The 23,630-nt window shown below is 42.3% G+C and overlaps 1 protein-coding gene across 1 annotated transcript; it reads left to right on the forward strand.

Annotated features, from left to right (window-relative positions):
• Positions 1 to 778: 778 nt before the first annotated feature.
• LOC141235442 (uncharacterized) lies at positions 779 to 22,174 on the forward strand. The gene is made up of 5 exons (XM_073668123.1): positions 779 to 835; positions 13,543 to 13,692; positions 13,822 to 14,001; positions 14,582 to 14,672; positions 17,099 to 22,174. The coding sequence occupies exons 2-5, from the start codon at positions 13,615 to 13,617 to the stop codon at positions 19,276 to 19,278; spliced, it is 2,529 nt and encodes an 842-aa protein (XP_073524224.1). The 5' UTR covers positions 779 to 835; positions 13,543 to 13,614; the 3' UTR covers positions 19,279 to 22,174.
• The last annotated feature ends 1,456 nt before the right edge of the window (positions 22,175 to 23,630 follow it).

Below are 23,630 nucleotides of genomic sequence, written 5' to 3' on the forward strand. Positions count from 1 at the left end.
GACAGATAGCTCCGTACACCTCGTACACACACGGGTCCGCTCCGTTCACCTCGTACACGCACTGCTATGCTCCGTACACTTCGTACACGGGTGGTTCCGTTCTGTAGGCCTCGTATACGTGTGGCTACACTCAGTACACCTCGTACACAGGCGGCTCCGCTCCGTACACCTTGTACACGCGCGGCTCCGCTCCGTACACCTCGTACACGCGCGGCTCCGCTCCGTACGCCTCGTACACACGCGGCTCCGCTCCGTACGCCTTGTACACGCGTGGCTCCGCTCCGTACGCCTCGTACACGCGTGGCTCTGCTCCGTACGCCTCGTACACGCGCGGCTCAGCTCCGTACGCCTCGTACACGCGCGGCTCAGCTCCGTACGCCTCGTACACACGCGGCTCTGCTCTGTACACCTCGTACACACGGCTCCGCTCCATACACCTCGTACACGCGCGGCTCCGCTCCGTACGCCTCGTACACGCGCGGCTCAGCTCCGTACGCCTCGTACACGCGCGGCTCCGCTCCGTACACCTCGTACACGCGCGGCTCCGCTCCGTACAGCTCGTACACGCGCGGCTCCTCTCCGTACGCCTCGTACACGCGCGGCTCCGCTCCGCACACCTCGTACACACGCGGCTCTGCTACATCCACACTGTAAACCCCTCCTGACCCCACACATAAACTTCAGCTCATCCAGCACCATGACAACCAGCACAGCAGAGTCCTGCATCCACTGAGGCCCCTGATCATGTGACCCCTGACTCCTCCCCTCCTGTGACCTCATCACAGCTCCTGTGCACACAACAGCCATATATGTGGTGGCGGCTCTGCAGGTGGAGGTATGTGGAGACCCCATTACTGGGGCAGGGGGCATTAACCCCTTCAGCACAGAGGCTCTTTGGGGGTCTTGTGTTGCCCCTTTATAAGAATCATAAGGTTTCTGTTCTGTTTCCTGTAATAGATACATATGACCCAACTATGGAGACAGGAAGGGAGGAAACGTATTGTTCTCAGAGTACAGGACCCCCACAGTGTAATGCCCCCATTATGCCCCTTATACAGTATGTATGATGCCCCCACACAGTGTAATGCCCCCATTATGCCCCTTATGCAGGATGTATGATGCCCCCACAGTGTAATGCCCCCATAGTACCGCCATCCCCCCACACAGTACAATCAGAGGCATTATTAGGGTCTGATGGGACCCGTTGCGAGATTTCGACCTCCCCCCGTCCTGATATATACAATGGGTTCGGAAACTATTCAGACCCCTTTACATTTTTCACTCTTTGTTTCATTGCAGCCATTTGGTAAATTCTAAAAAGTTCATTTTTTTCTCATTAAAGTCCACTCTGCACCCCATCTTGACTAAAAAAAACAGAAATGTAGAAATTTTTGCAAATTTATTAAAAAGAAAAACTTAAATATCACATGGTCATAAGTATTCAGACCCTTTGTTCAGACACTCATATTTAAGTCACATGCTGTCCATTCCTTGTGATCCTCCTTGAGATGGTTCTACTCCTTCATTGGAGTCCAGCTGTGTTTAATTAAACTGATAGGACTTGATTTGTCAGACCTAATGAGAATCATGAACTCAAAGGAACTGCCCAAGGAGCTCAGAGACAGAATTGTGGCAAGGCACAGATCTGGCCAAGGTTACAAAAGAATTTCTGCATTACTCAAGGCTCCTAAGTGCACAGTGGCCTCCATAATCCTTAAGGCTATGTGCCCACGTTGCATTTATGAAGCAGAAAATTTCTGCTGCATAAATGCAAGTCCTCTCCCGGAAAAACGCATGCGGAATTCCGCACGCGTTTATCGCGCGTTTTTCGCGCGTTTATCACGCGTTTTCCACATGCGGAATTGCCTTGCGTTTTTTATGCATTGAACAAAGGCAATTCTGCTTGCGGAAACGCAAAATTAAATGACATGCTGCGGATTTTTGAACGCAGCATAAACGCTGCGGAAAAATCCGCAGCATGTGCATAGAACTTGCGGAATCCCATTGGGGACCATGGGGTGCGTGTTACCAAGCGTTTTTCAAGCGTTTACGCTGCGGAAATTCCGCATCAAAAACGCTTGAAAAATGCTACGTGGGCACACAGCCTAAATGGAAGAAGTTTGAGACCACCAGAAATCTTCCAAGACCTGGCCGTCCAGCAAAACTGAGCAATCGTGGTAGAAGAGCCTTGGTGAGAGAAGTAAAGAAGAACCTCAAGATCACTGTGGCTGAGCTCCAGAAATGCAGTAGGGAGATAGGAGAAAGTTCCACAAAGTCATCTATCACTGCAGCCCTCCACCAGTCGGGCCTTTATGGCAGAGTGGCCCGATGGAAGACTCTCCTCAGTGCAAGACATATGAAAGACTGCATAGAGTTTGCTCAAAAACACATGAAGGACTCCCAGACTGTGAGAAATAAGATTCTCTGGTCTGATGAGATGAAGATACAACTTTTTGGTGATAATTCTAAGCGGTATGTGTGGAGAAAACCAGGCACTGCTCATCACCTGCCCAATACAATCCCAACAGTGAAACATGGTGGTGGCAGCATCATGCTATGGGGGTGTTTTTCAGCTGCAGGGACAGGACGACTGGTTGCAATTGAAGGAAACATGAATGCGGACAAGTACAGAGATATCCTGGATGAAAACCTCTTCCAAAGTGCTCTGGATCTCTGACTTGGCCGTAGGTTCACCTTCCAACAAGACAATGACCCTAAGCACACAGCTAAATTAACAAAGGAGTGGCTTCAGAACAGCTCTGTGACCATTCTTGATTGGCCCAGCCAGAGCCCTAACCTAAACCCAATTGAGCATCTCTGGAGAAACCTGAAAATGGCTGTCCACCAATGTTCACCATCCAACCTGATGGAACTGGAGAGGATCTGCAAGGAAGAATGGCAGAGGATCCCCAAATCCAGGTGTGAAAAACTTGTTGCATCATTCCCAGGAAGACTCATGGCTGTACTAGCTCAAAAGGGGTCTTCTCCTCAATACTGAGCATAGGGGCTGAATGCTGAATACTAAATAATGTGATATTTCAGTTTTTCTTTTTAAACAAATTTGCAAAAATTTCTACATTTCTGTTTTTTTTCAGTGAAGAAGTGAAGTGAAGTGAAGTGACTTTTTAGAATTTACCAAATGGCTGCAATGAAACAAAGAGTGAAAAATGTACTGTTATACCAATTAAATATGTGAATAGAGTTGATATAGACCCAGTCTGCGTACGGGCACTCTGACCTCTCTATGCACCAGATTAGATGTATGTTATGTATTTATGTTTTGAAAAATAAAATAACAATGATGTTGAAAAAAAAAAAGAGTGAAAAATGTAAAGGGGTCTGAATACTTCCCGTACCCACTGTATATGTATGTCCTTTATCCTGGGCCTCAACCTAGTATATGTCCCCCGTTCTGCCTCTGTTCTTTAGTGTATGGAAAAAAATAAACTATTACACTCACCAGGGGCGAACATAGAAGTGATGGGGCCCCATAACAGAAGTATAATGCACTCCCCTTAATCCTCCATACAGTATAATGCACAGCCCATAGTCATCCATGTAGTATAATGCACAGCCCATAATCTGTACATGTAGTATAATGCACAGCCCATAGTCTGTACATGTAGTATAATGCACAGCCCTTAGTCCGTAGATGTAGTACAACCCCTGGCAAAAAATATGGAATCACCGGGCTCGGAGGATGTTCATTCAGTTGTTGAAAAAAAGCAGATCACAGACATGGCACAAAACTAAAGTCATTTCGAATGGCAACTTTATGGCTTTAAGAAACACTAAAAGAAATCAAGAAAAAAAATGTGGTACTCAGTAAGGGTAATTTCTTTCCGACCAAGCAGAGGGAAAAAATTATGGAATCACTCAATTCTGAGGAAAAAATTATGAAATCATGAAAAGCAAAACACAAAAGAACACTCCAATACATCACTAGTATTTTGTTGCACCACCTCTGGCTTTAATAACAGCTTGCAGTCTCTGAGGCATGGACTTAATGAGTGACAAACAGTACTCTTCATCAATCTGGCTCCAACTTTCTCTGATTGCTGTTGCCAGATCAGCTTTGCAGGTTGTAGCCTTGTCATGGACTATTTTCTTCAACTTCCACAAAAGATTTTCAATTGGATTGAGATCCGGACAATTTGCAGGCCATGACATTGACCTTATGTGTCTTGTTTCAAGGAATGTTTTCACCGTTTTTGCTCTATGGCAGGATGTATTATCATCTTGAAAAATGATGTCATCATCCCCAAACATCCTTTCAATTGATGGGGTAAGAAAACTGTCCAAAATATCAATGTAAACTTGGGCATTTATTGAAGATGTAATGACAGCCATCTCCCCAGTGCCTTTACCTGACATGCAGCCCCATATCATCAATGACTGTGGAAATTTGCATGTTCTCTTCATGCAGTCATCTTTATAAATCTCATTGGAACGGCACCAAACAAAAGTTCCAGCATCATCACCTTCCCAATGCAGATTCGCGATTCATCACTGAATATGACTTTCATCCAGTCATCCACAGTCCACGATTGCTTTTCCTTAGCCCATTGTAACCTTGTTTTTTTCTGTTTAGGTGTTAATGATGGCTTTTGTTTAGCTTTTCTGTATGTAAATCCCCTTTCCTTTAGGCTGTTTCTTACAGTTCTGTCACAAACATTGACTCCAGTTTCCTCCCATTCGTTCCTCATTTGTTTTGTTGTGCATTTCCTGTTTTGGAGACATATTGCTTTAAGTTTCTGGTCTTGATGCTTTGATGTCTTCCTTGGTCTACCAGTATGTTTGCCTTTAACAACCTTTCCATGTTTGTATTTGGTCCAGATTTTAGACACAGCTGACTGTGAACAACCAACATCTTTTGCAACATTGCATGATGATTTACCTTCTTTTAAGAGTTTGATAATCCTCTCCTTTGTTTCAATTGACATCTCTCGTGTTGGTGCCATGATTCATGTCAGTCCACTTGGTGCTACAGCTCTCCAAGGTGTGATCACTCCTTTTTAGATGCAGACTAACAAGCAGATCTAATTTAGTATAATCTCTTTTTTATTGAAATAAGAAAAGACATAAACATACAAAATTAACATCAGTAGAAGCCAGTGCTCAGTCTCGACGGTCAGAAAATTGTATATTCACATATTTACTATTTTTCTTATAAGACTGAAGCACCTTTATCCAGCAGTATAAGCTTACTTTTATATGTTCCAGCAATGGAACCAAGAACATATATCAAATATCAACAGTACAAAAACGGAAGAAAAAAAAAAAAAAAAAGGTGGGGAGGGGAGAGCAGGAGAAGAAGTAATAAGAAAGTGAAAATAGGAAAGGAGAGAAGGGTTTAATGAATGGGAACGGGGCAGGGGAGTCTGAGCTAAGGTTCCATTTTAATTTCACTAATCATCTCCAGCACCAATCCGGATCCAATTCGCCTATTCATCAGTCTTTACCCAAATAGCCCGTGGAACTCCGACGAGTCTTGGAACAAGATCCAAACACTCCAGATCTTCATGAATTTATCCGCACAATCATTGAAATCAGCAGAAAGCTGCTTCATTCAGCAGATATAAGCCATTTCATTGTACCACTCTGAGATTGGGGGAATTTGAGGTGACTTCCAATAACGTGGAATCACCGCACGAGCTGCTGTTAAACAAAATCTTAAGATATCTTTTTTTTGGGATCTAATCGATGAAGGCAGGATGGAAAGTAGGGCTATCTCAGAGCAATTCTCAACCCTATTTTCAGTAATTAGGTTATAGTTGGAGAATGTTTTTTCCCACAGAGGTTTGATCTGACTACATTCCCACCAAATGTGGAGCATAGATCCCTTTTCCACTCCACATCGCCAACACATGTCTGAAGTTGCCGGAAATATGGAGTGGAGTTTCACAGGATACTGATACCATCTTGCCATAATTTTGAAATTTTTCTCCTGCGCATAATTTGTACCTGACATTTTGTGTGTAAACAAGAAACCTTTTTCCCAGTCTGACGAGGGTATGATATGTCCCAATTCCTGTTCCCACTTATGTTGAAAATTAAGCTTTCCTGAGATATTTACCCCTATCAGACAATTATAAAGCATGGATATTACATGGTTGGGAGGAGATTCCTGCAAAAACAGTCTCTCAAAGGAAGATGGTGTACACTGGAATAGGGGTGCTGCCCCCCTAGACGATAAAAACGATTGTAACTGTAGATATTCCAACTACTGGAGTTTTCTAGACGGATACCTATCTCGTATTGTATTGAATGACGGAAATCTACCATTTTCGAATATCTGCAGAAGGCGAACATCCTCCCTAGCTCTCCATCCCATGAAAGAATCCCTCAAATATCCAGGAGGGAAGGAGGGATTGGAGAATAATGGCATAAGAGGGCTGATTGTACTAGAGGAAAAGTGTTTTTTCATAATTGCATGCCAAATTTTGATTGTACCCCTAGTCAATTCAGATAAACCTCCAATTGAGGAAACGTCTGAGGCGAAGAGCCAGGGAAGGTGCTTCAAAGGAACAACAACTCCCTTTGTCAAAGAATTATAGTGCCAGTCTAGAAGGCGACCCAAAGCAGAGGCTTGAAAGTATGTTTTAAAATTCGGAAATCCAGCTCCACCAGCTGCTTTAGGGTGGTTTAAAGTCTGCATACTTATCCTAGGTCTACCTTTACCCCACACAAACCTAGTTAATACTGTACGTAATCTGCTGAAATAGCTGCATGGGGGAGAGATAGGGACAGTTTGAAAAATGTATAAAAAACGGGGAAGTATATCCATTTTTACGGCATTCATTTTGCCAAACCAGGACATTCTCAGTTTACTGTAATTTAGTAAATCTTTACATGTACGGTCCAAGAGAGACTGGTAGTTTAGCGCATACATTTTTGACAAATCAGAAGAAACGAGCACTCCCAAGTATTTTATCGCCTCCGATTTCCACTTAAAAGGGAAGTTGTCCATTACCTGTTTAACCTCTCTCTGTGGCAATGACACGTTTAATGCCTCCGATTTTGAGTAATTAACTTTGAAATTACTCAGGAACCCAAATCTGTCAAACTCCTTCATTAAGGAAGGAAGAGATGTCTGAGGTTGAGATACATAGAGGAGGAGATCATCTGCATATAATGCTGTCTTATAAGTCCTTGTACCTATTTTAACCCCTTGAATACTACTATTTTTCCTTATAGCGTTGGCCAGGTGTTCCATCACTATCATGTACAGAAGGGGGGAAAGAGGGCACCCCTGTCTAGTCCCATTTTGTATCTTAAAGGGTTCCATTAACCCTAACTCTGGCAGTAGGACCTGAATACAAGGAGAAAATCAACTGTAAAAATCGTGGTCCAATGCCTATTTGGCTTAGTGCTTCCTTCATAAATTGCCAATGAACCCTATCAAAGGCCTTCTCTGCATCAACAGATAAAAGGCCCATAGGTACGGAGTTGCTTTTAGCTTTGGAGATTAGCAACATGGTCTTAATGGTGTTATCTCTTGCCTCTCGGCCCTGAATAAATCCCACTTGATCTGTGTTTATAAGGGAGGGTAACAATGGGGCCAGTCTTTCTGCTAGAATTTTGGAGAGTATTTTAATGTCTACGTTTATTAATGATATGGGTCTATAATTAGCCGTATTTGTAAGATCTTTACCCTGTTTAGGAAGGATACTAATATGAGCTTCCACTGATTGGGGGACGAAACACGTCTTATCATTTAGTGAGTTAAATGTTTTATGCATAATAGGGGATAGTTGAGTTTTCAGGGACTTATAGAATGCTGGGGTAAATCCGTCTGGGCCAGGACTTTTACCAGATGGTGTAGATTAAATAGCAAGATTGACCTCCTCCTCCGTGATGTCTTTTTCCAGTTCCCCAGAGACCTGGCTATCTAAAGATGGTAAAGAAGTATCCTGTATATACTCTTTAATTCGGGCAGTTAGGTCACAGGGAGAGAGATCAGAATATTGCCCTTTATATAACTTCTCATAGTATGAGCGAAATGTCTCGATAATTTCTGTAGGGTTATGGGCATCCTCCCCATTCTGTTTCTTGATATATGGAACGTATGTTGCCGCAGAACGAGGATGAAGCAATCTTGAGAGTGCCCGTCCACATTTATCCGACGATTCATAAAAAAAACTTTTAGTTTGCTCCCTGTGTCTTATATATTTTTGCTCAAACAAGATCTTAAGATCATTCCTTTTTTTTGATAGTTCTGCAAGTGTATTAGGTGACAATGTATGTTTGTGCGATATCTCCAATATGTGTATCTGTCTCAACAGGTCATTCACCCTCTGTGTTCTTTCTTTTTTGAGTCTTGAACCATGTTTAATCAACACGCCTCTCATGACACATTTTAGAGTTTCCCATTGCAGAGGAGTTGAGGTCTGATCTGTTTTGTGAATTTGCATAAAAGAATCAATAGAATCTTTTAATTCTGTCATGCAGATACTATCCTTGAGAAGGTGATCATTCATTTTCCATGTCCACGAGCGTCGGACAGAGGAAGGAATAGATAGGGATAGAAAAATTGGAGCATGATCAGACCACAACATGTCGCCTATTGTGGCAGATGGGTTTAAAGAAAGAGCGTGATGACTCAACAGGAAGAAATCAATGCGACTATATGAACCATGCGCAGGAGAAAAATATGTGTAATCCTTACCCTGAGGATTTAAGATTCGCCAAACGTCTGTCAATCTGAGGGCATGGATGGCCCGCTTCAGTGATCGGAGCCTTCTCGAAGGGACAACACCCCTTCCTGAGGATGAATCTAGCGCGGGATTCCATGTGAAGTTAAAGTCTCCACCTGCAATCAGAATACCTTCTGCAAATTCAGAGAGGAATGTTAAAAAGGACCTACACGTGGGGATCTGATCTTTGTTAGGGAGGTACCAATTTGCTATTGTATATATTGATTCCGCTATTTTAAGTTTTAAAAACACATATCTGCCTTGATCATCAATGAGAGAATCCATGAAAGTGTAAGCCAACGATTTGTGTATGGCTATGGATACACCCTTAGAGCGTGAATCCATATTAGTGCTGTGAAACCATCGAGAATAATACCTATCACCAAGAACAGGCACATGCCCCATTTTAAAATGCGTCTCTTGTAACATAAGAACCTGAACTTTTTGTTTGTGCATAGAGTATAAAATTTGAGAACGTTTCTGTGGGACATTAAAGCCTCTTACATTCAATGAACCTACTTTAAAAGATGACATGATTACCAAGGGTGAGGAAGGGGGTGGGGTGAGATAGGAGACGAAAATTAAGAAAAAAGGTACAAAATATGTAGAGAGAAAAAAAAAAAAAAAAAAGGGGTGGGGGAAAGGGACGAGAAAGCAAAAGGGGAACAAAAATAAAATTAGAATAAAGAAAACAATCTGATGAGGGGAGATGAGTCTATTTTACACATGCCAGCAGTGTGTAAACCCCTTGAGAGAATGGGCTTTCTACCGAGGAGCCGTCCCCCCCAAGCCCAAACAACAGGCCAAACCTTTTGTACTAAAACTTTGATATAAAGGCAGCCAAAAACTGTCATAGATTAACATCTGCTTATCACTATATTAAATCTCAAATCAATATATCACATAACCTTGTGAGATAATATCTGTACCTCCCAAGAACTGAATACTATTGACATAGTACAATCAGTTTTGTCACTGATAACCAGTCACATACGTGAGGTATTCAAAATATCAACTATATTCTACGTTGAGAACATTTTAGAGGAACATAACATTCTAATGTCTTTCACCAACATTTTAGAGGAACATAACATTCTAATGTCTTTCACCAGCTTGACTAGCACTGAGGGCTAGAGAATTGACCACAGGTCCTTTTTGTGAGAGACGTTTCAATCTGGGGGATGCGGAACGTGTTTCCTATTGATCTCTCTTCTAGATTCTTCTCTGGCTTTGTTTCTTGTCACTTTTTGTGATTGAGGATTGAGATCCGACTTGGGGCCTCCTGGGAGACTTGGCCAATCCTCTGATGATATAGATACGTGGGGGATCCCCAAGCCCTTAACAAAAGCCGGGATGTCTCCAGGGCAGCGTACCACATGTAAAACCCCAGAATGGCGGACTTGTAGGCGGAAAGGGAAACCCCAAGAATATAATATGTTCTGCTGTCTCAAAACCTCTAATAGAGGTCTTAAAGTCCTCCTCTTTTGAAGTGTGTGACGTGATAGATCAGACATGAGTTGTACAGGATGATCTTGATATAGAATAGAATTCATTTTTCTGGCCTTTATTAAGATGCTTTCTTTGATTTTGTATTTATGAACCCGGCAAATCACATCTCGATGTTTTGACATGTCAGAGGGTCTGGGACCCAGGGATCTATGGGCCCTGTCTAACTCCAACTCACTCTCTAAGAGCCAACCCAGAATAGAGTTGAACAAATGGCGTAGTGTCTCATCCAATTTATGGTGTTCAATTGTCTCTGGAAGTCCTCTAATCCTAATATTATTGCGCCTTTCTCTGTTCTCAATATCGTCTATCAAATCTGTTAGGTATTCCAGTTGGTATGAGTGGGAGGACAAAGTTTGTTCATGGGATTTAACTTGTTGGGCGATGGATGCTGTGTGTGACTCAGCAGCAGACACTTTTTCTGTTAACTCTTGCATGTCCCCTCTAATGGCAGCAGTTTCAGCTCTGTAGGAGGACTCCAGTCTGAACATATAGGACTCCATGTCCTCCCTGGTTGGGATAGCTCGTATTCGAGCTTTGAGATCTCTCCACACTGCCTCATGCTGAGATAAATCATCCTGTTGGCTCTCCTCTGAGCAGCCAGGAGAGGGAGAGCGTAATAATGTGGGGAAGGAGCCTCTCTCAGGGGATCTCTGGTCATCAGTGGACCATTGGGGTCTCTGTAAGTCCGGACCTGCAGCAGAGGTAAGCTCTGCTGAGTCTGAAGTGTCCGGGGGTTGGAGCACGGAGCTATCCCCCACCACGCACCTGAATCCCGGAGGCGCGAAACCAGGGTCCGCCATCTTGGACTGGGGGGAGTCCTCCGTAGCTGCGACGGTGAGGCCTCCCGTGTTCTCCCACGCCTGAGAGTCCTCCGCCGACGAAGGTATCGCCTGGTCTGTTGATCTTGATGTGGGGGAGCGTTTACCACGTGGGCTCAGAGGCTCCGATGCAGGAGCCGAGGAGCACTGTACAGGGCCCGCCGACGCCATCTTAGATCCCGCTTGTGCAGGAGAAGCAGGTGCAGTGCTTCTCAGATAGCGTGTAATGTTGGTTGGAGAGGCCCGCTGGGTACTCACACTGATCTGTGTTATGTTCCGTTTCTTTTTTGCTGGCATTGGCAGTATTTTGGCTCGATTTGATGTGGTAGGCATGCCCCGAAGCTGGGCCAGGGACGGGAGCAAACAACCCTGCGACTTCACTCCTCCATAGCCAGGCCACGCCCCGAGCAGATCTAATTTGATGCAGGTGTTAGTTTTGGAAATGAAAATTTACAGAGTGATTCCATAATTTTTTCCCTCTGCTTGGTTGGAAAAAAATTACCCTTACTGAGTACAACATTTTTTTTCTTGATTTCTTTTAGTGTTTCTTAAAGCCATAGAGTTGCCATTTGAAATGACTTTAATGTTGTTGAAAAAAAGCTGATCACAGACATGGCACAAATCTAAACAACTGAATGAACATCCTCCGAGCCCGGTGATTCCATAATTTTTGCCAGGGGTTGTATAATTCACAGCCCATAGTCCATACATGCAGTATAATGCACAGCCCATAGTCCATACATGTAGTATAATGCACAGCCCATAGTCCATAAATGTAGCATAATGCACAGCCCATGGTCCGTACAAGTAGCATAATACACAGCCCATGGTTCGTACATGCAGTATAATGCACAGCCCATAGTCCGTACATATTGTATAATGCACAGCCCACAGTCATCCATGTAGTATAATGCACAGCCCATACTCTTACATGTAGTATAATGCACAGCCCACACTCTTACATGTAGTATAATGCACAGCCAATAGTCCGTACATGTAGTATAATGCACAGCCCATACTCATACATGTAGTATAATGCACAGCCCACACTCTTACATGTAGTATAATGCACAGCCAATAGTCCGTACATGTAGTATAATGCACAGCCCACACTCTTACATGTAGTATTATGGCCAAGGGCACCGTGTACTCGCTGATTTAAAGAAAACAAAACATTGTACTCACCTTCCCTCTGCTCCCTCGCCGCTCGGTGTCTTTTTTCTGGAGCTGCCGCTGACTTCAGCTGCAAGCGACAGGAGAGCATGATGTTACTTCCATGCGCCCCCTAATGGCGTACATGCCGATGTCAGCTGCTGGCCTCTGATTGGTCAGCAGCGTGTATTGTGGCACTTCAGCTTAATGTCAGTCCAAGAACACATCCAGCTGAAGTAGGGGTCGGTCGCAGGAGCCACTGCCGTCATTAAGCCTCTCACTATAATGCTTTCATAGTGACTCTATTTCCCCACACTGTATAATGTTCTCACAGTACCGCCATCTTCCCACATACTGTATAATGTTCTCACAGTACCGCCATCTTCCCACATACTGTATAATGTTCCCACAGTACCGCCATCTTCCTACATACAGTATAATGTTCCCACAGTACCGCCATCCCCCCACATACAGTATAATGTTCTCACAGTTCTGCAATCTTCCCACATACAGTATAATGTTGTCACAGTCCCACCATCTCCCCACATACAATATAATATTCCCAAATTACCACCATCCCCCCACATACAGTATAATGTTCCCACAGTGCCGCCATCCCCAATTTTATTTTATGTTTTAACACTTGGTTTTCTTTTTTTGGTGTTTTTCATGTGATATATGGAAGCCTACAGGAAAATGCTAAAGGAAACATAATATCCAGGAAAAAACCACTGTACATGGAGACATTAGCATCAAATAACTGTCTTGTTCTTACACACACGCTCTTATAAATGAGATCTAACGTGATAAAAGATTACAACCTGGGAAAGATGGGAAACATTCATACAGACGGTCGGTGATGATGTAGTCAGTGACGGACTCTGGCCATATCTGTTTCTAGAGCCGTATTAGAAGATGAAGATGTCGTCCTCATCATGAAGTTGTTATTTCTCATGCCATGTGTAATGTATATGACGAGAATTAGCGTTATGGAAGATGAGTCTATAAGAAACGTATTCAGCTGCCGACTCCGAGGAAGAAACTGCTTGTTGTCTGGGGCCTAAAATATAAAGGTTTTATTACTACGTCAGGGACAAAAGCAGAATGTTGTAAAATAATAAAAATACCATTGCTGCTTGGGTTTCTGGGTGATTCTTACTGAAGCAGTGGCCAACTTAGCCAGTGATTGGAAGTATGGAGGAGATGTCTAAGTCAGCAATTCAACTTATGTTCCAGTCCATAAAAACTAGAGAACACAACATCTACACATTCTATCTCCTGATATATTTCCCGTATTGTCTCCAGTAATTGTATTATTACACAGAATTCTTTATGATGTTATATCGGCTCATCATCTTCTCATTCAGGTCTCTACAATATCAGATCCTCTCAGTGAAGATCTTCTATATAAGAGAATTTTTCTGAATCACCTATCAAGGATGGATATGGATAGAGACAAGATGGCGGAGCGGATAATGCACCTCACCCTAGAGATCCTCTTCCGGCTTACTGGAGAGGTGAGAGATTCTGATGACGTCACATTACATCATTCTTATCTATGGGAATAACAGATGGACAGAACTGGAGAGGTGAGGACTCTGGAAATGTCTGTAGTGAGATTTATTAATGTGTCTCTCCATAACCAGGATTACACAGTAGTGAAGAAGACCTCTAGTGAGTGCTGTCAGGACCCTGTGTCTGAGGGATGGGGAAGACCCCTGAGCCCAATCACGGAGCTTCCACCTCACCACCTGATACATGAGGACATCAATGACCAGAAGATCCTAGAACTCACCTACAAGATGATTGAGCTGCTGACTGGAGAGGTGACACTGCTGGAAATGCTGGGACATTATACAGTAATGCTATGGAGGGATCGGGGGATGACGGTATCATTGTATGTGTCAGTTTCCTATAAGGTGTCAGGATGTCGCCGTCTATTTCTCCATGGAGGAGTGGGAGTATTTAGAAGGACAGAAATATCTGTACAAGGACATCATGATGGAGGTTCCCCAGCCCCTCACATCACCAGGTAATAGGACTAAATACACACGGCCTATAATTATCTGTATGTAAAGAATGAATTCAGTCCTGTATGTGTTTCCTCCAGATTCATCCAGTAAGAGGACAACACCAGAGAGATGTCCCCGTCCTCTTCTTCCACAGGACTGTAAACAAGAAGATCCCAATGTTCCTCAGGATCATCAGGTAGATGGAGAGAAGGTGTCATGAGATCTCCCCTATGATGTGTAGACGGCTGTGAAGGTCTTGTGCTCAGTCTTGTTTTATCCACCAGTATTATATATTTTATACTTGTGTAATGAGAACGGTGGAGATGACAGGATTAGAGCTGATCATAGATGGGACTTCTCCATCTGTCTGTGACTTTTATAATATTTGTTTCAGGGTGAAGATCTGACCCATATTAATACTACAGAGACATATGTGAGGGGTGATGAGCAGTGTAAAGAGGAGATTGCTACATATGACTACCCAGGTGAGTAGTGACCACTAAATGCAGAGAAGTCACAGATTCTTCTCAGTCACCGGCTGTGGCTGCTTTATCGGTGGTGTTGTCCGGCCATATCACATTCGAGTGATCACCATTTTACCTCTAGACCACAACATTCTTCTCCACCCAAAACTGTTCAAATGAATTTGGGCATTGAAAACTCCTTTTCTAGAGAACTTGCAACCTGGGGATCCACCTACCCCCTGGGATTAGTAGACGCTGACCGTTACATTCCCAGATCTGTAAACTACAAAGCCAAATGACAGCGTACGTAGAATGTGCTGACAAGTGAGAAAATCACTTGAAGGAAAATATTCTGATGGGCCTGTAAGAGAAAGAGGAGGGTAATGATGCTGTTGGCTTCCTAGATCCCTGATATCTTATTAGATGAATCTACCTTCTCTCCCTTCTGTGCTGCTGAATGTGCTCATATGGTCCCTACAAGACCAGGTCCAGTCTTTCTGGCCAAACTTCACTTTTATGATCGACAATATTAAATGTGCAGTGAGGGCCAATTGTGAATTTCTGTACAAAGTTTCCCTTTATTCTGACTTTTTAATTTCTTTTAAAACTGAATAACTTCAAGCAGGATTGGGATAAAACTACATAAATAACATTACACCTGTGCCATGATATGTCTCTAAGCTGTGCGTGGCTGATGGCTGTAATATACATCTATTCACGCCTGCAGGAGATGTGGTGGCATGGCTCGAGCCCTGGTTTCATGGATTCACTCAACGTCATAAATTACATTATGTTTTCAATCCTAAAGAATTCAGATTCCTGCACAATCTCTCCTGAAATGGGGGCACTAATACTTTCTCTACTCTTATGGTCAGGACTCCTAGTGGCTCCAATGGTCCACCATAAATGAGTGCATCTCCGGTTTAGTGTTGGATTTCTCCCTTCGTACATACATTGGTGTTGGGGATGTAACACATATTTTTATTGTTATATTTTTTTTACATGTTCATTCTGTATGATAGTTTATTTGGCGTTGGATCGGCCTGCCTCACCTATGTGAGTCTTTAACTACCTAGTAGTTACAGTTACAGACTAAAGGTTTTTTTTACTGAAGAAGACTGTTCAGCTTGATCATTTCAGTCAGTGTTATTATCTATAGTCACAGTTTTGCCCATTACCCTTTAATCCTTCCTTATGGATCTGGACTTACGCAGATACTCCTAGGCTTGGGCCATAGTGTTACTTGCTGTTCTGTTCTGTGATATGGGAAGAAGAATAGTCCGGTAGCCATAACCAGGAGGGCAGAGAAAGTACAAAATCAGAATACGCAAAAATAGTCAGTAAACGGGCCGAGGTCACAACAGGAACCAAATGCACAAGCCGGGAGCTGATCACAGAGGCCTGAACCAGAGGAGAACAAGGCTGGATCTGGCAGCTTCCGGCAATATGCTTCCAGCTTTAGTAGGGTGCGGTGCTTTCCAATTGCCAGAAGTAGGGAGCAGATTACTTCAGCTGAACAGCACACACACCCATACCGCCAGACTGGATGGTACTACTGGCTCCATGCAAACTAATCTAAGTGGCTGGACAGAGCCTGTGCCGCCCAGAACTTTTGGTCCCGACGTCTTCTCAATCACCAGCGCCGCCTGCAGAATAAATAGGACAGCACCTGGTGACAGAAGCAGACGTCGCAGGAGCAGGTCTCAGAGGATATGGGACACACCACACCATACAAAATGTCAGAAAATCAGAGCAGTAGAAATTCCCATATATTGACTCCATTTTGAAAATTATGACCCTCAATGAATTAATCTTAAGAAGTTGTCACTACTTTGACTCCACAGTCACTTTCCGAAAATTAGCACACAGTAGATGTTTCAAAGTGAAAATTACAAATATGCCATTTTATTGCCCAACACATAGTGCCCAGATTGTGCTCCAGGAGACACACACTGTAAATTAAGTGGGTTCTTTTCGCTATAGTAATGCCAAGGCACCCTGCAAGGCTCAGAAGAGAGGGGGAGATTTGACTTTGGGAGAGCGAATATTGCTGGATTGGTTTTTAGAAACAACGTTGCTTTTCAAGAGCCTTTGAGCCACTAATCATGTGAAAAACTCTGTTTTTCCACTGACAAATGATGGACCTGAGTGGGGACTTGTTTTTTGTGAGATGAGTAGAAATTTTTATTGGTATTATTTTTGCCTATATAACATTGTTTGGCTTTTTATTCCATATTTGGGAGACTGAATGAACAAACAGTTGAACATCACGCTCTACTGGGTCTTGCTATGAAGTTTTCTATTACACTGTGAACTGTAATTTTCTTGGTGAATAATTCAATATTTTTTACATGAGTTGCTATTTTACAGTTTAAGTAGAAATGTTAAAAAATATATAATTCAAGAATATTTTATTCAAAAATAATAATTGGTTTTATTCTTGGCAGATGACTGTACCAGGAGATCAGACGGACAGCTGACATCTACAATTTTTAAATCAGACGATCTTGAGATCTCACAGAATACAATTGAAGTGAATGCCATTACTCCAGATTTACCATCATCCCTTCACAGCAAAGATCTTTCAACTGATCCTTTGAAACAGATCCTGTCTTCTGATTCATTACCGACTACTAAGGGAAATCAAAGACACAAAATAAGCATTAAAAAACGAACTACTCCTAATGAAAAGAAGCCATTTTCACGTTCAGAATATGGAAATAGTTTTCTTATACATCAAAACATTCACACAGCGGAGAAAAGATTTTTTTGTTTCAAGTGTGGGAAATGTTTTAATCAGAAATCAAATCTTGTTAATCACCAGAGAAGTCACACAAAGAAGAAGCCATTTTCTTGTTCAGAATGTGGAAAATGTTTTACAGAGAAATCAAGGTTTATCAGACATCAGAGAACTCACACAGGGGAGACGCCTTTTTCATGCTCAGAATGTGGGAAATGTTTTAACCAGAAAGCGCATCTTGATAACCACCAGAAAACCCACAAAGGAGAGAAGCCATTTACTTGTTCAGAATGTGGAAAATGTTTTACATTGAAATCAAGTTTTATCAGACATCAGAGAACTCACACAGGGGAGAAGCCTTTTTCCTGTTTTGAATGTGAGAAATGTTTTAACCAGAAATCAGATTTGGTCAATCACCAGAGAACTCACACAGGGGAGAAGCCTTTTTCCTGTTCAGAATGTGGGAAATGTTTTAACCGTAAAGCGATTCTTGATAGCCACCAGAGAACCCACACAGGGGAGAAGCCTTTTTCATGTTCAGAATGTGGAAAATGTTTTAACCAGAAATTAGATTTGGTCTATCACCAGAGAACTCACACAGGGGAGAGGCCTTTTTCCTGTTCAGAATGTGGGAAATGTTTTAACCAGAAATCAGATTTGCTTAAGCACCAGAGAACTCACACAGGGGAGAAGCCTTTTTCCTGTTCAGAATGTGGGAAATGTTTTAAACAGAAATTTGATTTGGTCAATCACCAGAGAACTCACACAGGGGAGAAGCCTTTTTCCTGTTCAGAATGTGGAAAATGTTTTAACCATAAATCAGATTTGCTTAAGCACCAGAGAATTCACACAGGGGAGAAGCCTTTTTCCTGTTCAGAATGTGGGAAATGTTTTAACCGTAAAGCAATTCTTGATAGCCACCAGAGAACTCACACAGGGGAGAAGCCTTTTTCCTGTTCAGAATGTGGAAAATGTTTTAACCAGAAATCAGGTTTGGTTAAGCACCAGAGAACTCACACAGGGGAGAAACCTTTTTCCTGTTCAGAATGTGGGAAATGTTTTAACCGTAAAGAGATTCTTGATAGCCACCAGAGAACTCACACAGGGGAGAAGCCTTTTTCATGCTCAGAATGTGGGAAATGTTTTAACCAGAAAGTGCATCTTGATAACCACCAGAAAACCCACACAGGAGAGAAGCCACTTTCTTGTTCAGAATGTGGAAAATGTTTTACATTAAAATCAAGTTTTATCAGACATCAGAGAACTCACACAGGGGAGAAGCCTTTTTCCTGTTTTGAATGTGAGAAATGTTTTAACCAGAAATCAGATTTGGTCAATCACCAGAGAACTCACACAGGGGAGAAGCCTTTTTCCTGTTCAGAATGTGGTAAATGTTTTAACCGTAAAGCGATTCTTGATAGCCACCAGAGAACCCACACAGGGGAGAAGCCTTTTTCATGTTCAGAGTGTGGGAAATGTTTTAACCAGAATTCAGATTTGGTCAATCACCAGAGAACTCACACAGTGGAGAAGCCTTTTTCCTGTTCAGAATGTGGAAAATGTTTTAAACAGAAATCAGATTTGGGTAAGCACCAGAGAACTCACACAGGGGAGAAACCTTTTTCCTGTTCAGAATGTGGAAAATGTTTTAGCCAGAAATCAAATCTGGTTAAGCACCAGAGAATTCACACAGGGGAGAAGCTTTTTTCCTGTTCAGAATGTGGCAAATGTTTTAACCAGAAATCAGATGTTGTTATACACCAGAGAACCCACACAGGGGAGAAGCCTTTTTCCTGTTCAGAATGTGGAAAATGTTTTGTGAAGAAATACTCACTTCTTAGTCACCAAAGTACTCACACAGGTGAGAAGCCATTTTCATGTTCTTAATGTGGGAAATGTTTTACTCAGAAATCAACTCTTAATAAACTTCAGAGAAGTCACACAGGGGAGAAGCCTATTTAAATTCTAACCAAAAATTGTATCTTCTTAAAGAGGTTTTCCACTTCTATTGGTACAACTCCTTCTCATTCCTCATGTTTGGCCTTTTTAAAATAAAAACACTCATACGCACCTCCCGTTGTGGCGCCGTTCCATTGGTGTCACAACTCGCGTTTCTGGGGCTCACATAAGGTTATTACATCACACAATCCTGCTCCCAATCAACACCGCCTTCGTACTGTACGTATTGAAAATCAACAGGAAAGACATGGCCTGGACATAGCAATGAGAGCACTCTCTTCAGACCGTGTTCCTGGGGGAATTATAAGCAATTTCCAGCCTTAAACAGGACGTCCGATATGGGAAAGAAAGACGAGAGATCTGAGGTTAATCTGAGGTCCTCCACCTCCGTCAGCATGTCTGGTATGCAGTGTTTCTTATCGAAAGTCTTATCATCCTGCTCTGGAACCATTACTGCTTCATCTCAGCTTGGAAAAAGAAGCAGTATTAACCCTCATGATGCCAGATAGCTCAAGCCTGTAAGTCCTGCACCAACCTCTCTCTTAATGTAGGCCTCACAAGAAAACATCTCCACAAATCTCCCTGTATTCTCACCAAAGCCCACATACTGAGCAGTGCTTGCTGCACAGGGAAATATACTCCCCCAGCCACAGGGATTTTAATATGGGGAAAGCCATAATTGATTTGTATTTCATATTCCGTCTATCCCTAGTAAACAAGAGATAGAGCAATATATACAAAGGCTGAAGACCACGTACAAAACTGAAATACGTCCCCTCACTTCTAGCCTATCACAGCTTACTGACAAGGTACAGAGATAAGAGGATGATGTCGTACAAGTTGTGGCCATCAAAATGCTCAGAAACAAACACTGGATCTTCACAGCCAGCAAATAAACAGTCTCTTTAATATCATTGATGACCAAGAAAATCACAATAATATCCTGAAATCATCAATGCACAAGCGATTATGCCAACACTGTGGACATTGTTCAATTATATCCTTGGTGACCCTATTGATAAGGAGCTGGAGATCGACAGGGCGCACCGTACATTAGGCAATCATGGCCCAGATCCTGAGCGTCCAAGGGACATTATCGGTCACATACATTTTTTCAATGTAAAAGAGGCCGTTGTGAGGAAAGCAGGGGATTTGGGTCCTGGTGATTTCAATGGAAAACGCATACAATTGCTCACAGATCTATCCTGAATGGCACTTGCTCAAAGAAGGGTATTGAAACCACTACTTGATACTCTCTAGGAAAATGGTCTGATGTACTCCTGTGGTACCCATTCCAGCTGCAAGTCCGAAAAAAATGGTACATTGTATACTTTGAAAGATCAAAGCGACATGAGACCATTCTGTGATGTCCTGGACATTCCCAGAATTCATATATCTGACTGGCCACCTTCTCCACCATTGCCACAGAGTTTCGGCACCTCACAGAAGGCTTTCAATGGATCAGGAATTTAATGGTGATGCACCCAGACGGAAAAGGAACCTGCCAATCATATGAGCTCCTGAAATGAATCTTCTTTTCCCTGATGAGAGAGACAGTTTGCAGATGCGTACTTATTTCTTTCAGAATATAATAAGATATATCTAAATAGAGTTTTAGGTGCCACTCTTCCACTATACAGAATGTTTCAGTTCATATCTTAGAACGCCATTTAATTTGAGTTCACATTATATTACTGTAATATCAGGCCGTATTACTTTGCTCGCTATATATTCTATGGTTCCCCCTAGTAGGAACCCTAGGACTAAAGGTTTGACTTACGCCTGTAAAGACAACCCTCAGTTAGGGACTTGCATTGGGATCTGCTTGTTTCGTAATTTCCTGGTGTTCGATATATTCATAATCTATACCTCTTGGCCACTGAGAGGTAGACGTTACTCTCTACCATCTATACCTCCTCTTTGCTCTTAATCTTTCTCTCCTCCTCCTTTTTTTTCATATACAACACAACACAACTCAAAACTCGTTCATTGAATGTCAGAGGACTTAATGTTCGAGAGAAAGGAGCTCAAGTGTTTTATCATATGAATAAACAACACGTTCATTTTCTCCTTCTTCAGGAGACCCACTTTAGAGGCGATCATATACTGTACCCTGTTTACTAACAGATATTATTCATCTTGGCGTCACAGTACAAATGCTGTTTTGAAGTCTAAGGTGCAGAGTATAGGCCGACACAGATCACTGCCGCATACTATTGTAGAAACACTGTCTGACACTGAGAGGGTGTATGGGTTTAAGATCTCCATCTATTCCAACATTTTGACTTTGGCAAACTTCTGTCTCCCTAATTGTGACCTAATTAAGACATGATGTCAATACTTAAACAAACTAAAGCATTTTCTGTAGGACCTTATCATCATTGAAGGTGACTTTCATTTTGTCTTGGATCCTTCTTTAGAGACGTTCCTGGGCTGGAGTCACCAATCGAAATCACCCAAAAGCTTTGCTAAACCTGCTCCGGTCTTTTCAACTGGTCGATGTATGGAAGATACAACATCCAGATCTAAAGGATTATACGTATTATTCTCCTATACTCAATATGCATTGCCATAGAGACTTTTCATTAAATTGCCATCACTTGCTTACATGGCAACCTACATCTCTGATAGGGACTGCTATATGGTCAGATCATGCTCCTGTATATTGTTATCTGACTATACCTGACTCCACCAAGGCTTCAACTGTGGGAACTTAAATGATTATCTGCTGAAAGACTCACTCTGTGTCTCAGACCTTCTTGAGACTACACTGTGTTCCAAATTATTATGCAAATAATATTTTCTCAGATTTTCCCAAATTGCCTATATGAAGTGCAGTCATTGTAATTTTCCAGTCAAATAACTATTAGAGTACAATTGAAAGGTTTTTGTACAAACTGCCTATGATAACAGTATATTTTTAAAAAAAATAAAACACTCAATTGAATTTGTCAGGTTTTGGATGGTTTCTGCTTTAATTGTTTTGCATGAGGACAGAATACCTTCCCAGAGCTGTTGCTTAGATGTGAACTGCCTCCCGCCATCATAGACACTCCTTTTGATGATGCTCCAGAGGTTCTCAATGGGGTTGAGGTCAGGGGAGCATGGGGGTCACACCATAAGTTTGTCCCCTTTTATGCCCATAGCAGCCAGATATGCAGATGTGTTATGTGCAGCATGAGACGGGGCATTATCATGCATGAAAATGATCTTGCTGCGGAATGCACGGTTCTTCTTCTTGAACCATGGCAGGAAGTGCTGTTTGAGAAACTCAACATACATTATGGAGTTCATCTTTACCCCTTCAGGGATCCTAAAGGGGCCGACAATCTCTCTCCCCATGATTCCAGCCCAAAACATTACTCCACCTCCTCCTTGTTGGCGCCGTAGCCGTGTTTGCATGGGGTGTCCATCAACCAGCCATCCTCCACTCTATCCATCTGGACCATCAAGCGTTGCACAGCACTCATCGGTGAACAAAACAGTTCGATGGTCCAGATGGATGGAGTGGGCATAAAAGGGGACAAACTTATGGTGTGGCCCCCATGCTCCCCTGACCTCAACCCCATTGAGAACCTCTGGAGCATCATCAAAAGGAGTGTCTATGATGGGAGGCCGTTCACATCTAAGCAACAGCTCTGGGAGGGTATTCTGTCCTCATGCAAAATAATTGAAGCAGAAACCATCCAAAACCTGACAAATTCAATGGACGAGAGAGTTCAGAAGCTCCTTTCGAACAAGGGGTCCTATGTGCAAATGTAACATCACCTAGAATAAAGTTTTGAGTTGAAAACTGTTTGATTTCAGTGTGTAATAACCTGCTAATGCTTATAATTGCAAAAATGACCATTTTTTTGTTCTTTATTAAAATGAAAAGGTTGAAAACTGCTGTGCATAATAATTTGGAACATGCATTTTGAGTGCAGTTTGAGTTTTTATTTTTTTTTAAAAATACTGTTATCATAGGCAGTTTGTACAAAAACCTTTCAATTGTACTCTAATAGTTATTTTACTGGAAAATTACAATGACTGCAATTCATATAGGTAATTTGGGAAAATCTGAGAAAATATTATTTGCATAATAATTTGGAACACAGTGTATAGACTCCTTCACAAATATGAGCATGATGAAACTGCCTTACCATTTAAACCTCAGAAATACTATACTGGACCGTTTGTCCATTTCCTTACAGTAAACCAGGAATTTATATCCTTATACCCAAGGTGTCAGCGAATAATAATTGTCTCAGTCCATATAATTGTCCCTTCTTAGATATATT

This window comes from Phyllobates terribilis, unplaced genomic scaffold (assembly GCF_046119375.1).
Source record: "Phyllobates terribilis strain yellow unplaced genomic scaffold, ASM4611937v1 Scaffold_666__1_contigs__length_856752, whole genome shotgun sequence".
Lineage (NCBI taxonomy): Eukaryota > Metazoa > Chordata > Amphibia > Anura > Dendrobatidae > Phyllobates > Phyllobates terribilis.